This window comes from Carcharodon carcharias, chromosome 30 (genome assembly GCF_017639515.1).
Source record: "Carcharodon carcharias isolate sCarCar2 chromosome 30, sCarCar2.pri, whole genome shotgun sequence".
Taxonomy (NCBI): Eukaryota; Metazoa; Chordata; class Chondrichthyes; order Lamniformes; family Lamnidae; genus Carcharodon; species Carcharodon carcharias.
The window spans coordinates 15,182,433-15,194,919 of record NC_054496.1 but is presented as its reverse complement, the minus strand read 5'-3'; the positions used below and the strand labels follow the sequence as shown (position 1 = coordinate 15,194,919).

Here is a 12,487-nt window from a genome sequence, read left to right as displayed (position 1 = left end):
GCCTGGGGAAAACCAATTCAAAATCAAAACGCCAAAATCAGAGCTCGGCTTTTTACTTAGCTGTGTTCGTTAGCCCTGATCCTTGAATTCTCAGCTTTCTAAAGGAAGGTGGGTGTGTGTGTTTATTGTCAACGCTCGCTCCGGGTCTTGTGACTCACTGGTTTCATTGTGAGGTGTAGCGCCGGCACATTACTGGCCAGGATGTCACATGATCAATATCTGTTCTGAGTTGCTGTCAGCTGACCTCAGCCAGTCAGGCAATTGGGCCAGTGCTTAAAATGAACTTCAATGTCTCATGGATTCTGCTCCTTATTGTTCAAGCGCAACTTTGGTAAACTGTGGCTTCTGGGGCTTTGAGAGAAGCCAAACTGACCATATTCCAGCGTCTATGGGGTCACATGTCCCAGCAGCCCTCAGTGCCTTCAGAAAAGGCAGAACAGGGGAACAAAACATGGGGGTGGGCAAATGCTGGTTAAATTAAGCATAACTTTCACCTCCTGCCTGTTGTGACTCAGTGGGCCGCCCTCTGGCTTCTCTGTTAGAAGACTTGGGTTCAAGTCCCACTGGGGCTCAAAGAGATTGGCTTTGCTGCAGCAGCATGAACCCTAGTGAGCACTGAGTACAGGGCGCTTGAAGGTCACAGTTAGGTGAAAACAGAACCAGAAATCTTGCCGGTGAAGCTCCAGGTTTCTATAGTGAGCCATTTGGTGTCGTGCATGTGTAAAGCTTGGGAGCAAGTTGTGCCACGCTGATCAATCCATGTTCTGCCATCTTAAAAAAAGTCAGGTGGTTGACTTTTACATCTCTGTAACATAGAGCTGTCTGAGGGCTGGCTCTTCTCATTTCCTCCCACCCTCCCTCTCTCTATGTACAAGCCTTCCACTCACCGACAGCCTCTTTGACAAAGAGGGCCGCAGTCGGGACTGTCTGTTGCTGAAACACTGAGGATCAACATGGTTGCTGGCCACTTGACCAGTCCACCAGAAGAATTTAATCACCTTCCCTCCAAAAGGTGTGCAGCTCATATGTTTCCTCTGTGTTACAGTAAAAACTGACCGACTGCTGAATTCTTAGGCTGGGTTATGAGGGTCACTTTCTAACAACCTGATTAGCCAGCACGTGGTCAATTGCTTTGGAAAGAAAGAACTTGCATTTACATAGCAACTTCCAAATCCTCAGATGCATCAAAAGTGCTTTACAGCCAATGAAGTACTTTTGAAGTGTAGTCACTGTTGTAATGTAGGAAAAGCAGCAGCCAATGTCTGCACAGCAAGCTCCCACAAACAGCAAGGTGATGATGGCCAGATGGTCTTTTTTTTTTGGTGACTTTGGTTGTGGGATAAATATTGACTGGTATGCAAAGAGGGAAATGGAAGTCTTGTAGTGCAGTTGGTAGCATCCCTGCCTTTAAGCCAGAAGCTCCAAGTCCGAGTCCTGCTCCAGGACTTGTTGGCCAATAAAGGTGTGTCCACAATGCAGCCAAACAGGTTGAGCATCAACCTGCAAATCCTTCTAATACACATGTCAATGGCAGGTGGTAAGAGCAGGAGAGATTCTTCCCATCACATGGTGACCAGGAAAGTTGGAGCCTCTACCATCACTATCTGTAGCTCCAGACTACAACATGCATGTAAAAAGTACATGTTGCCACAGCAACTGGGCCTGCTTGAGTGATCTTTACCATAGCAGTCGGTGGGGGTGGAGGTGGGGGTGGGGAGCTCCCTTGTTTTTCTTTAATAAAGTGGCATTGTTTCTGTATGACCAGGGTCACGGTTAAATGTCTCATCTAATGAGATCATAGAACAAGTTCAAAAGGACATTTTGCATATTCACATGCTTCTTAATTCAATCAGAAGGACATATATGTCCAGACACACTAAAACCCGATGTTTTAAACTCATCTCTTTCTTGCACCAGGAAAGCACTAACCTCCGCTTTGAGTTATGTACCTGACCCAGGGCAGGGCCTGGTAACCACTCTTCTCTATAATTTTCATGTACCGCACCTATGATGCAAAAGAAAGCCAAGAGTTAATCACAGTAGAGGGGGTTAGCGGCCACTTTGAAGAGACATAGGGTATAAATGGTTCCCAGGCAGAGGCACAAAATAGGAAACAGCCAAACACAAACCCCCTTTTTGCACTTTTGCCCAATTTTCTTTTTCATCAAGTTTAAAACCACTCAAACCTCCCAGTCCCTTTTTTGAGTGTATTTTCTCACACACACACACACACACACACACACACACACACACACACACACACACACACACACACACACACACACACACACACACACACACACACACACACACACACACACACACACACACACACACACACACACACACACACACACACACACACACACACACACACTCTTTTATTCCCTTTTGGGATTAGTGGGGATGTGAAGGAAAGATTCCCGTGTTGATTATCGGTCTGTTCAACCACATCATGGACACGCTTTCCATGACTAACAAATCCTGAAGCGGGACTTGCACTTAGAGCTCCTGGCCCAGAGGTAGGGAACCCTGCCCACTGCGCAGAGGGACCTCCTACCTCCCTGTCAATCTGCTGCTTAAAGCTGATCATTGACAAACACAGGTGAAGGGTTGAAGGTCAAAGTGCAAGACACTACCAATAGGAGAGAAGACAAGACAAGTCAAGTGGTAGTGACGAGATGATGGCGAACTTGGGTTTCAAAAGGTGAACATAAAGGACAAATGATTAACCAGGTACAGAGTGCAGACCTGAGGGAAGGTTAAACAATCTTCCTGATATTACAGGGAACAGGGAGGGCGGGCAGGGAGAAGCTATTCCTGCTGCCTAGGAATAGGGGACATAATCTAAAAACTAAAGCTGGACGTTTCAGGAACAAAATTAGGAAACACTTCTCCACACAATCACAGAATCACACAGTGCAGGAGAGGCCCTTTGGCCCATCGAGTCTGCACCGACACGTGAGAAACACCTGACCTACCTACCTACCTAATCCCATTTACCAGCACTTGGCCCATAGCCTTGAATTTTATGACAGGCCAAGTGCTCTTCCAGGTACTTTTTAAAGGATGTGAGGCAACCCGCCTCCACCACCCTCCCAGGCAGCGCATTCCAGACCCTCACCACCCTCTGGGTAAAAGAGTTTGCAGAAGTTTGGAACTCTCTTCCACAAAGACAAGTGATGCTGGCTCAATTGTTAGTCTTAAATCCGAGATCGATCATTTCCATCAAGTGAAATCATTAAGGGATAGGCGGGTATATGGGGTTTGGCCCAGACCAACCATGGCCCTCCCAAGGCATGGCGGTGGAACAGGCCCAAGGGGCTGAATGGCCTGCTTCTGTTCCCTTAGTTCCTGCTAAAATACTGGGGTGCACGGCAGGTTAAAACGTACGAGTTGTCAGGATTTGCGCCTCATGCTCTGGCTCGACAGGGTTTGGAGAAGTGGCTTTTCCAAGCCTCCCTCGGCAGACACTCGCACTGACCTGCACCCCAGATACGGTGAAGTACGGGATTTCGAATTTCACGGAGATTGGCGGTTTTCCTTCGGCGTTTTCATTCTCCACGCTGGGTAGGCCAAAGTGAGCCCGCATTAGATATTCCTTCCCGCCCTGGCAAGAGACAGAGAAAATCATGAGAACCTAAAAAGCGATTTCCACTACGATAGTGAGCAATTAGAAATTACAGCTAAGGAGTCGATTCAGCCCATTCCGCCTCTTCCAGTGCTATCCACTCTAATCCCTGTGCTTTCTCCACATCCTTTTATAGGCTCCCTTTATAAAAAAAAGGCTTGCATTTACATAGCACTTTTCACATCCTCACGACACCTCAAAGTGCTTTACAACCAATGAAGGACTTTTGAAATGTAGTCACTGTTGTAATGTAGAAAACACAGCAGCCAATTTTTACACAGCAAGCTCCCACAGACAGCAATATAATCTGTTTTTTTTTGGTGATGTTGATTTGGCGATAAATATTGACCAGAATACTGGCAGTAACTCCCCTACTTTTATTCAAAATTCTGCTCTGGGACCCTTTACATCCACCCAAGAGGACAGGTGGGACATTGGTCTTGTCCGAAGGACGGCACCTCTGACAGTGCAGCACTCCCTCACGCTGCTTTGGAATGCTGGCCTGGATTGTGGGTCCAACTCTCTGGAGTGGGGCTCGAGCCCCATCGCCACCTGACTCAGAGATATGGGTGGCACAGGAGGGTTTATTTGAACTGATACATCGGACCTAATGACTCCTACTCACAGGTAAGGATTTGATGGTCCACACCACGGTGTTATTTTCAGGAACCCACTTGGCACTGCCCACGCTGGTTTTAAACTTGGGTGAATCTGCATCACTGGGCACTGGGATAACGATCTCCACATTATTGGCCACGGACTGCTTCTTGAACTGACTCTTAGCCTGTAGGGGGAGAAAAAAAACACATTTATTGTCAACTAATTGATCTCTGAGCGTTTTCCTCTACAATTCTCTCCCCTCATTTCCTAAAGGTAGCAACACCTATCGGAATGGCAACCTTCCAGTATCTCACTCACGTTGCCTCTCTTCATAGGGGATCCTGGACAAGGCACGCTAGCTGGCTATTCAACAACATGGGCATCATGCCAAGGCTGTTTCTGTCATTGGATGGACCCTCCCTCTTTTGTGTTTTGTTCTTGCAGGGCTCACTGGACAACAAGGGATAAAGAGGTCGAGCCATCCCTGCTGGAGATTCCGAGGCTAACTGCGGCATTCTTCCCCCAGCACCACTCTGCCGTCAGCGTCCAGACTACCTGGCATAGCTCAATCCCAAGCCCCATAGGCACTGTGATAATGTGGAAAAATACTGGAGCCAATATGCACACAGCAAGCTCCCTCGGAGAGCAATGAAATAAGGACCAGATAGTCTGTTTTAGCAAGGCCAGTTGGCTGGATAGCTAGCACGTAGATCAGGTTAATACCAACAGCAGCGGTTTCGATCCTCATTTAGGCTGCATTCAGGCTGAAGTAGACGCTTGGTCACATGTTCGGAGTCTAGATGTGAGTTCATCAGAGATTGTCTATTCTCCCAAAGCTGCTCGAGACTGTAATTTCCGAAAACTAATCCTCTTTATTTACAGCTACTATGCACGTAGTGGGAATTCTGCACAAGGTTGAGACTTCACCTCCCTCCAGGTTTCTGTTACTCAGTCATGTGATGGTCCATCGTTATTGCGTCATATATGCTTCTGATGTTAACCCTATAATCTGCAGCAGGCTCATGACCTTCCTCCAAGCCCTACAGATAGTGAAAAAACAACCACTGCACTTCACCATGGTTTAGTGAATAATCATTGTAGTCCAAGGATCTGGCACATACAGGATTAATGTGGGACTGAGTACAGTACCACCCACATAGTGATGCAAGAAGGTACATGACCAAGAGCTAGGGTCAGTATTGTGTTGAGCAGAGATGTGTAAAGACCTAGACATGGAGATAGCTCCTTGCCTGTACTCTTTACTGTACATGTGTAAAGAGTTCTAGTAGTTAATAAAGACTTACAGTTAACCTACTGAAGACTATGAAGGCTTCTTTAAGAGACACTGTTCTGTAACCAACATATTTAACCTCAGATTGGATGGTGGAGGGGAGAAAAATATTGTCCTTCAACAGTAAAAAATTGCATTTATACAGAGCCTTTAGTGTAGTGAAATATTTCAAGGCCATTCCTAGGAATATTATCAAACAAAAACTGACACTGAGCCAAAGATGATATTAGCACAGGTGACCATAAACTTGCTCAGAGAGGTGGATTTAAAACAGCATCTTAAAAGGAGGGGACAGAGAGGAGAGAGAGAGAGAGACAGAGAGAGAGGGAGACAGAGAGAGACGGAGAGAAAGACAGAGAGAGAGAGTGAGACAGAGAGCTAGACAGAGAGAGAGAGAGAGAGAGAGAGAGAGAGAGACAGACAGGGAGAAAGAGAGACAGGCCGAGAGAGAGAGAGAGATAGGTGGAGCGATGAAAGGGTTTCAGGCTATGGGGGAGAACTGCAGAGTTTAGGGCCTAGACTGCTGAAGACACAGCCTCCAATGGTGGGTGAAGGAGGATGCATAAGAGACTAGAAGTGGAGGAGTACAGAATTCTCGGAGGACTTGCAGAAATGGGGTGGGGAGGGAGAGGAGGGGCGAGATCTTGGAGAAATTTGAACATGAGGGTGAGAACTTTATTTTCAAAAATCGAGGTGTTTCCAGACCAGGAGCAGGTGTAGGTCAGTAAGCATGGGGGTGATGGGTGAATGGAACTTGGGGAGAGTCGGGAAACCCTCCAACTTGAAAAGCCAGAAAACAAACAACCCAAAATTAATTTTGTGCCTTTACAAAAAATGAGTAAGACCCCATTTGAAAAAAAAAATCCATACATTTTAATTCTTTTCTCAAAGAAACTTCTGAAAAATAGTCTGAAATGGACACAATAGCCTAAACTTTCCAGTCATGGCTGTGATATCTGCTAAGATGTTAAAGGTACAACACTTGGCTGGAGTAAGCTGGTGGCTCAGGGGTCGATTGTATGCAGTTAACAAAACATTACAAAGATCAGAAATCAGTAAGGTTGCCAACCCTCCAAGATTGGCCTGGAGTCTCCAGGAATTGGAGATCAATCTCCAGGACACTGCTGTGTGCAACCCTGGAGAAAAATCATCGGGACGTTAGAAAATATTTTTTTTGGTCATTTTCTTAGAACATTTCTCATAAAAACATTAAAAAAGGTGGAAAAAAAAGGGATGTTTGGCTGACAGTCGAGCATCATCCAATTGGGTAAGGAGTCTTTTTGCTTTCCAATTGCTGTAGGGAGGCAGTGAGTCCTAAGGGTGGATATAAATATAAAAATATAGATATAAAAACAAAAAGCTGCGGATGCTGGAAATCCAAAACAAAAACAGAATTACCTGGGAAAACTCAGCAGGTCTTTAACAGTTCTGTTGAAGGGTCATAAGGACTCGGAACATCAACTTTGTTCTTCTCCGCCGATGCTGCCAGACCTGCTGAGTTTTTCCAGGTAATTCTGTTTTTGACAAGGATGGATGAGTTGGCCGACTCATGGCTGGAGTGTGGGGGCAAGTCATGTGATGAAAATTCCAGGGATACATGTAATCCCAGTTGGCAATCATAGAAATCAGGCATCAAAAAAGACAAGATAAATTTGGAGGCAGTGGTTAGATGATGCCAGATTGGTAGCTAGTGGAAAGAGAAATGGAGGCAAGGGCAATTTTATGGCTTTGGGGTACAAGAAAAGAATGAACTGGCGATGGACTGGTGTGATGTCTTCATTTGAGTGTAGGGAGGAGGAGGAGGAACAGAAGGGGTTGGCTAGCTCAGTCAGTTAGGTGGCTGGAGTGTGGCACAGAATAGCACCAGCAGCATGAGGTTGTTCTCAGGGCCTGTGCCCTTGCCTTGCCCCATGGTGATATCACAGTATACACCATGATTAACAAACATCGGACAACCAGGACTCTGCAGGAAGAGAGGGAGGGGTACACGATGCAGCCACAAGAGAAGGCAATTCCCAGGAAAAGGAATCCACATCAGCTTCAATAAAAGGAGATGGGAAGGTTGTTTCAATAGGTCACTCAATATTCATAAATTGGATCTTGAGAGTTTTCTTTTACCTTAATCATATATTCCACGCGACTGTGAGAAAACTTCTCAATTACCGATTCAATCCAAATCAGAGGTTTCACCTAGATAAAGAGAATGTTTTTATTGAATTTCCATATCACAAAAGGCTCCAACTGCTCACTGGACTGTGCCAGGCCCAGGAGAGGATTGCGCCTGGCTCAGGACAGCTGCAAAATGCAGGTTTGTACTTTTAACCCTTCGTGGATACTCAGTCCCCAACACTCCCAGCTACATCAGAATGCTGTTGGTACTTTTGCCTTGGCTACCATTTCTGGTAGAGTACATTTCTTTTGTTCATTCTTGGGATGTGAACGTTGCTTGATGGCCTAGCGTTTTTGTTGCCCAGTCCTAATTGCCCACGAGAGGGTGGTGTTGGGCCACCTTCTTGAACCCCTCCCCCACCCCACTCCTCCACCCCACCCCCACCCCCACAGTCTGTGTGGTGCAGGTACACCCTGTAGGAAGGGAGTTCCAGGATTTTGACCCAGTGACAGTGAAGGAGTGGTGATATTATGTGTAACTTGGTTGGGGGTGGGGGGGGAAACCTGCAGGTGGTGGTGTTCCCAGGCCACTGCTGCCCTTGTCCTGCGAGCCAGTGGAAGTTGTGGGGTTGTAAGGTGCTGTCGAAGGAGCCTTGGTGTGTTGCTGAAGATAAAGCATTTATCATTACCTGATGCATTGAGGAGAATGAATGGTCATTGTTATAGACTTGATTCTCCAGACAGGTTTCTCATAAGAAACAGAGAACTTTATTTACAGGGTTTCAACAGTTACCTGCTTCCATCAAGAACCACAACAAGACACAAACTCCACCCCTAAGGTTCCCCGTGCTTTGAGCTGAGTCGTTCACACTGTCACGTGATAATACGCAGCACAATAAGTCTTAAAGATACAGTCGCCATATTCCTTAAAGCTACAATTACTACATTCCTTCCCCTTAAATTTTTTTTTTTGACGATTTGTACTTACAAGGATAACTACATTCATGACATTACAAATATACACATGGGTCATAAAATTACAAGTTCAGTCTCTCAGGTGGTTTCCTGATCCAGGTGGAATGTCGTGGCTCCACGTCTTTAGAATCTCTTACTGAGTCATCGTTATCTGGAATCCAGCAACATCAGGCACCCCTTTAGGCACAGGCAGTTCAGTGTTATCCACTCCGATAGAGGCATCTGCTATGTTAATCCTTGGTTAATCAACCACAACGGGGGCCACAGGTTCTACAATGGTTACAGGTGGAACATCATTTTGTTGGGGTATCTCCCTCCTCCTCAAATGATCCATGTGTTTTTGGGTGATCCAGCCCTCCACTTCTACGTGGATCAACAACAGTCCGGTCGCAGAAACTATTACACCAGGAATCCAACTCGACCCACCACTGGAGTTTTGTACAAATACTGTTTCACCAACAGCTCCCAACTACGCAAATCATGAGTCACTTTTTGATTCTCTTCACTGTTTTCTACCTTTCCCTCCAAATTGGGAAGTACCAGGCTTAACCTCGTATGAATGGGGTCTTCATAAGTAATTCTGAAGGTGTTGAAGCTGTAGTAATGTGGGGGTGGGGGCTCATTCTATAGTGAAACAGGAAATGTGAAAGTTTAATCTCCAATGATCCTCCTGATAATTTTTCCATCCCAACTTTAAAAGTTTGTACTGCCCTCTTGGCCAATCCATTAGACGACGGGTGATACGGTGCTGTTTGGTACCATTTAGGTTCATGAATCTTTGAAATTCAGCACTAGTAAACTCAGTGCCATTGTCTGAGACAATGACTTCTGGCAATCCATGTACAGAACAAACTTTGGTGTAATCTTTCTATAGTCACACCTGATGTTGCCGATCTAACTTCACACACGTCTAACCATTTGGAAGGTGCATCAATTATTAGTAGAAACATGGTGCCTAGAAATAGACCTACATAATCTATATTCAGTCTCACCCAGGGTCAACCAGGCCGTCCCCACAGGTGCAGTGTGGCTACAACAGGCAACTTCGGTAATTGCTGGCACTGGAGACAGTGTTTAACCATTTTTTCTATATCACTGCCCAGACCTGGCCACCAGATATAGCTTCTTGCAGGCATTTTCATTTTGTAACTTCCAGGATGCACGCTATGCAACTCAGTTAAGAGCGGCTCCCTTCCTTGTGAAGGAACGGTGACATGTGCACCCCATACTAGGATACCATCCTGACTATTCAATTCATCCCTTCGAGTGAAGAATGGCTTCAATTCTTCGGGGACTGGGTCCTGGGACCATCCTTTCAATACTTGGTCTCATACTCTAGACAAGACTGGATCATGGTTTGTCCAGTTTCTTCTTTGTCTTGCGCAGACTGATGAGGAATCCAGGAAATTCATTCATCGCTTATATAGTGTTTTGGGGAGTTGGAGCATGTTCAATGCTCTCCTTCAAAGGAAGGTGACTGAGGGCACCTGCATTGGCTAAATGCATCCCTGGTCTGTGCATAAAAGTATTTTTATGTGCTGATAAAATCAAAGCTCATCTTCAAATTCTTGCAGAAGCTATAGGAGGAATAGCTTTTTCTTAGCTAAACAGACCCAAGAGCGGTTTGTGATCAGATACTATATTAAAGTGTTGGCAATGTACATACAGATGGAATTTAACACCAAAAATAATCGATAATCCTTCTTTCTTGATTTGTGAATAACCCTTCTCGGCTGTAAAGAAGGTTCCGGATATATAGCCTATTGGTCTATCTGAGCCGTCCTCCATCTTGTGAGATAGTACCGCTCCTGCACCATGCAAGTTAGCACCAATTCTTTTGTCGGGTCTTTGTGTACTAACAATCTTGAGCAGTGCAAGAGCTGTTTAACTTTAGTGAAGACTTCTTCTTGAGGTGACTTCCAAGACTAATGTTGGTTTTCCTTTAATAATGAGTGAAGTGGGGCTAGGGCTGTTGATAAGTTGGGTAGGAATCAACCATAATAATTTACCATAACCATGAGCTCTGAGACACTTGCAGGTGAGTGTGCCTCCTTAATAGCTTTGACTTTTTCTTCTACCGGGTGTAACCATTGGGCATCCCAAGTAAACGACTTCACTTGCCTGAAAGGTACACTTTTCCTTTCTTAAGCGCAGCCCCACTTCCAAGAATTGTTTTAAGACTTCCTCCAAGTTAGCCAAGTGTTCGGCTTCTGTTAGCCCAATTCATAGGATGTTGTCCAGGTGGACCATGACTTGAGGAAATCCTTACAGCAAGCTCTCCATCATCCTCTGGAAAATCACACAGGCTGAAAAAACACCAGAAGGCAGGTGCATGTACTGATGCCACCCTTTGTGTGTGTTTATGGTTACATATCCTCTAGATATATCATCCAGTTCCAGCTGATATGCGTGACTCATATCTAATTTAGTGTAAGTTCTCCCTCCTGATAATTTGGTATACAGATCCTCAATCCTGAGGATAGGGTGTTTGTCCAACTTGGCAGCCTTGTTTATTGTTAACTTGTAATCCCCACAGATACAGATGGTAAATTGAACCGGCTGAATAATACCCAGCTTCTACAAACAGTTTAATTCGGTGTCAACCTTCTCTCTCAGGGTTTAAGGCACAGGCCTGGCTTTAAAAAAAAATGAGAAGTTGCTTCAGAGTCAACATAGGTCTTAGCCTGCAGGCCCTTGATTTTCCCCAGATCCTCTCAAAAGACCCTGTCATATTTCTTTAGCTGCTCTCAGCAATTTCAGACCAATTTAGTTCAATTTCTTCCAACCAATCATGACCTAGGTCCTTCAACTTCCACTATAGTCACAGGGAGCTGTGCTGTCTGGTGCTTGTAATAAACAGGTACAGTGGTAATACCTTTCACTTGTATGACTTCACCAGTATACGTTTTCAGTTTGGCTTGTTTAAATATTTGAATGCGTGCTCCCCTCACTACAGTGGTTGATGCACCGGTGTCCACTTCCATAATCAAAGGCTTCCCATTGACCTGCAGAGTAACAGCGATTGGCTCTGTTTTCCCTAATTTCATATTAAGTAGAGAATAAACATTGGAATTAGTGGTCTCTGGTTCTTCCACATTATGGACTTTGATCAGTTTGGTTTGTTGCCTGGGAGTCTGTCTCAACCCGGCTTTACGTTGCTTCAGCATGTGCCCTCTTTTATGACAATAATGGCACTTCACCTCTTTAAAGCGGCAAGTTTCAGGGGCATGGTTACTTCCACATCGGTAACAATTCACCTTCAGATTTGCTGCCCAGCTGTCTCATGTATATTTTTAAAAATTTTCGGGGCTGTCTCCCGCTTTGCGGTTGACTCCCCGGTTTTAGCACCGCGCCCGGTGGTCTGTTCCCGCCCCCAACTGGAAAACAACGCCATCTTGCACACCCTGTTAGGCCTGCGAATCTTGCACACCCTGTTAGGCCTGCGAATCTTGCATACCCTGTTAGGCCTGCGAATCCCGCTCGGCGCTTTCCGTCACAAACGCTATTTCCAATGCTCTTCTAAAAAAATCGATATTTACTTCAGCCAATAACCGTTGTTGAATGGTGTCATCGTGCACACCACAGACCAAACCATCCTGTAACATATCGTTTAGGGTCTCCCCGAAGTCACAATGTTCAGTTCACTGTTTCAACTTCGCTCCGTATGTTGCTATGGTCTCTCCCCAGGGGGGGTCTTACTCTCGAATTAAATTTGAACCTCTGCATGGTTACGGAGGGTTTGGGTTGAAAGTGACCCTTTACGAAGTCTACGATTCGTTGGAGGTCTTCGAACCAGGATCACTCAGGGCCAGCAAACGACAGATTAAATGATAACTTTTACTCCCACAGATGCTTAGGAGAACTGCTTTCCTTTTTTCCTC

At 45.4% G+C, this 12,487-nt stretch overlaps 1 protein-coding gene across 2 annotated transcripts in view; it reads right to left on the bottom strand.

Moving 5' to 3' along the window:
• The window catches only part of LOC121271360 (AP-1 complex subunit mu-2), a 42,138-nt gene that overhangs the window by 2,579 nt on the left and 27,072 nt on the right, over positions 1-12,487 (bottom strand). For both annotated transcript variants that reach the window (XM_041177315.1, XM_041177316.1), the window contains 4 exons: positions 7,641-7,712; positions 4,257-4,415; positions 3,485-3,610; positions 1,930-2,005 (listed from right to left, as the gene is read on the bottom strand). In XM_041177315.1, coding sequence (XP_041033249.1) covers positions 1,930-2,005; positions 3,485-3,610; positions 4,257-4,415; positions 7,641-7,712 — 433 coding nt within the window. The remainder of the gene's footprint in view (positions 1-1,929; positions 2,006-3,484; positions 3,611-4,256; positions 4,416-7,640; positions 7,713-12,487) is intronic.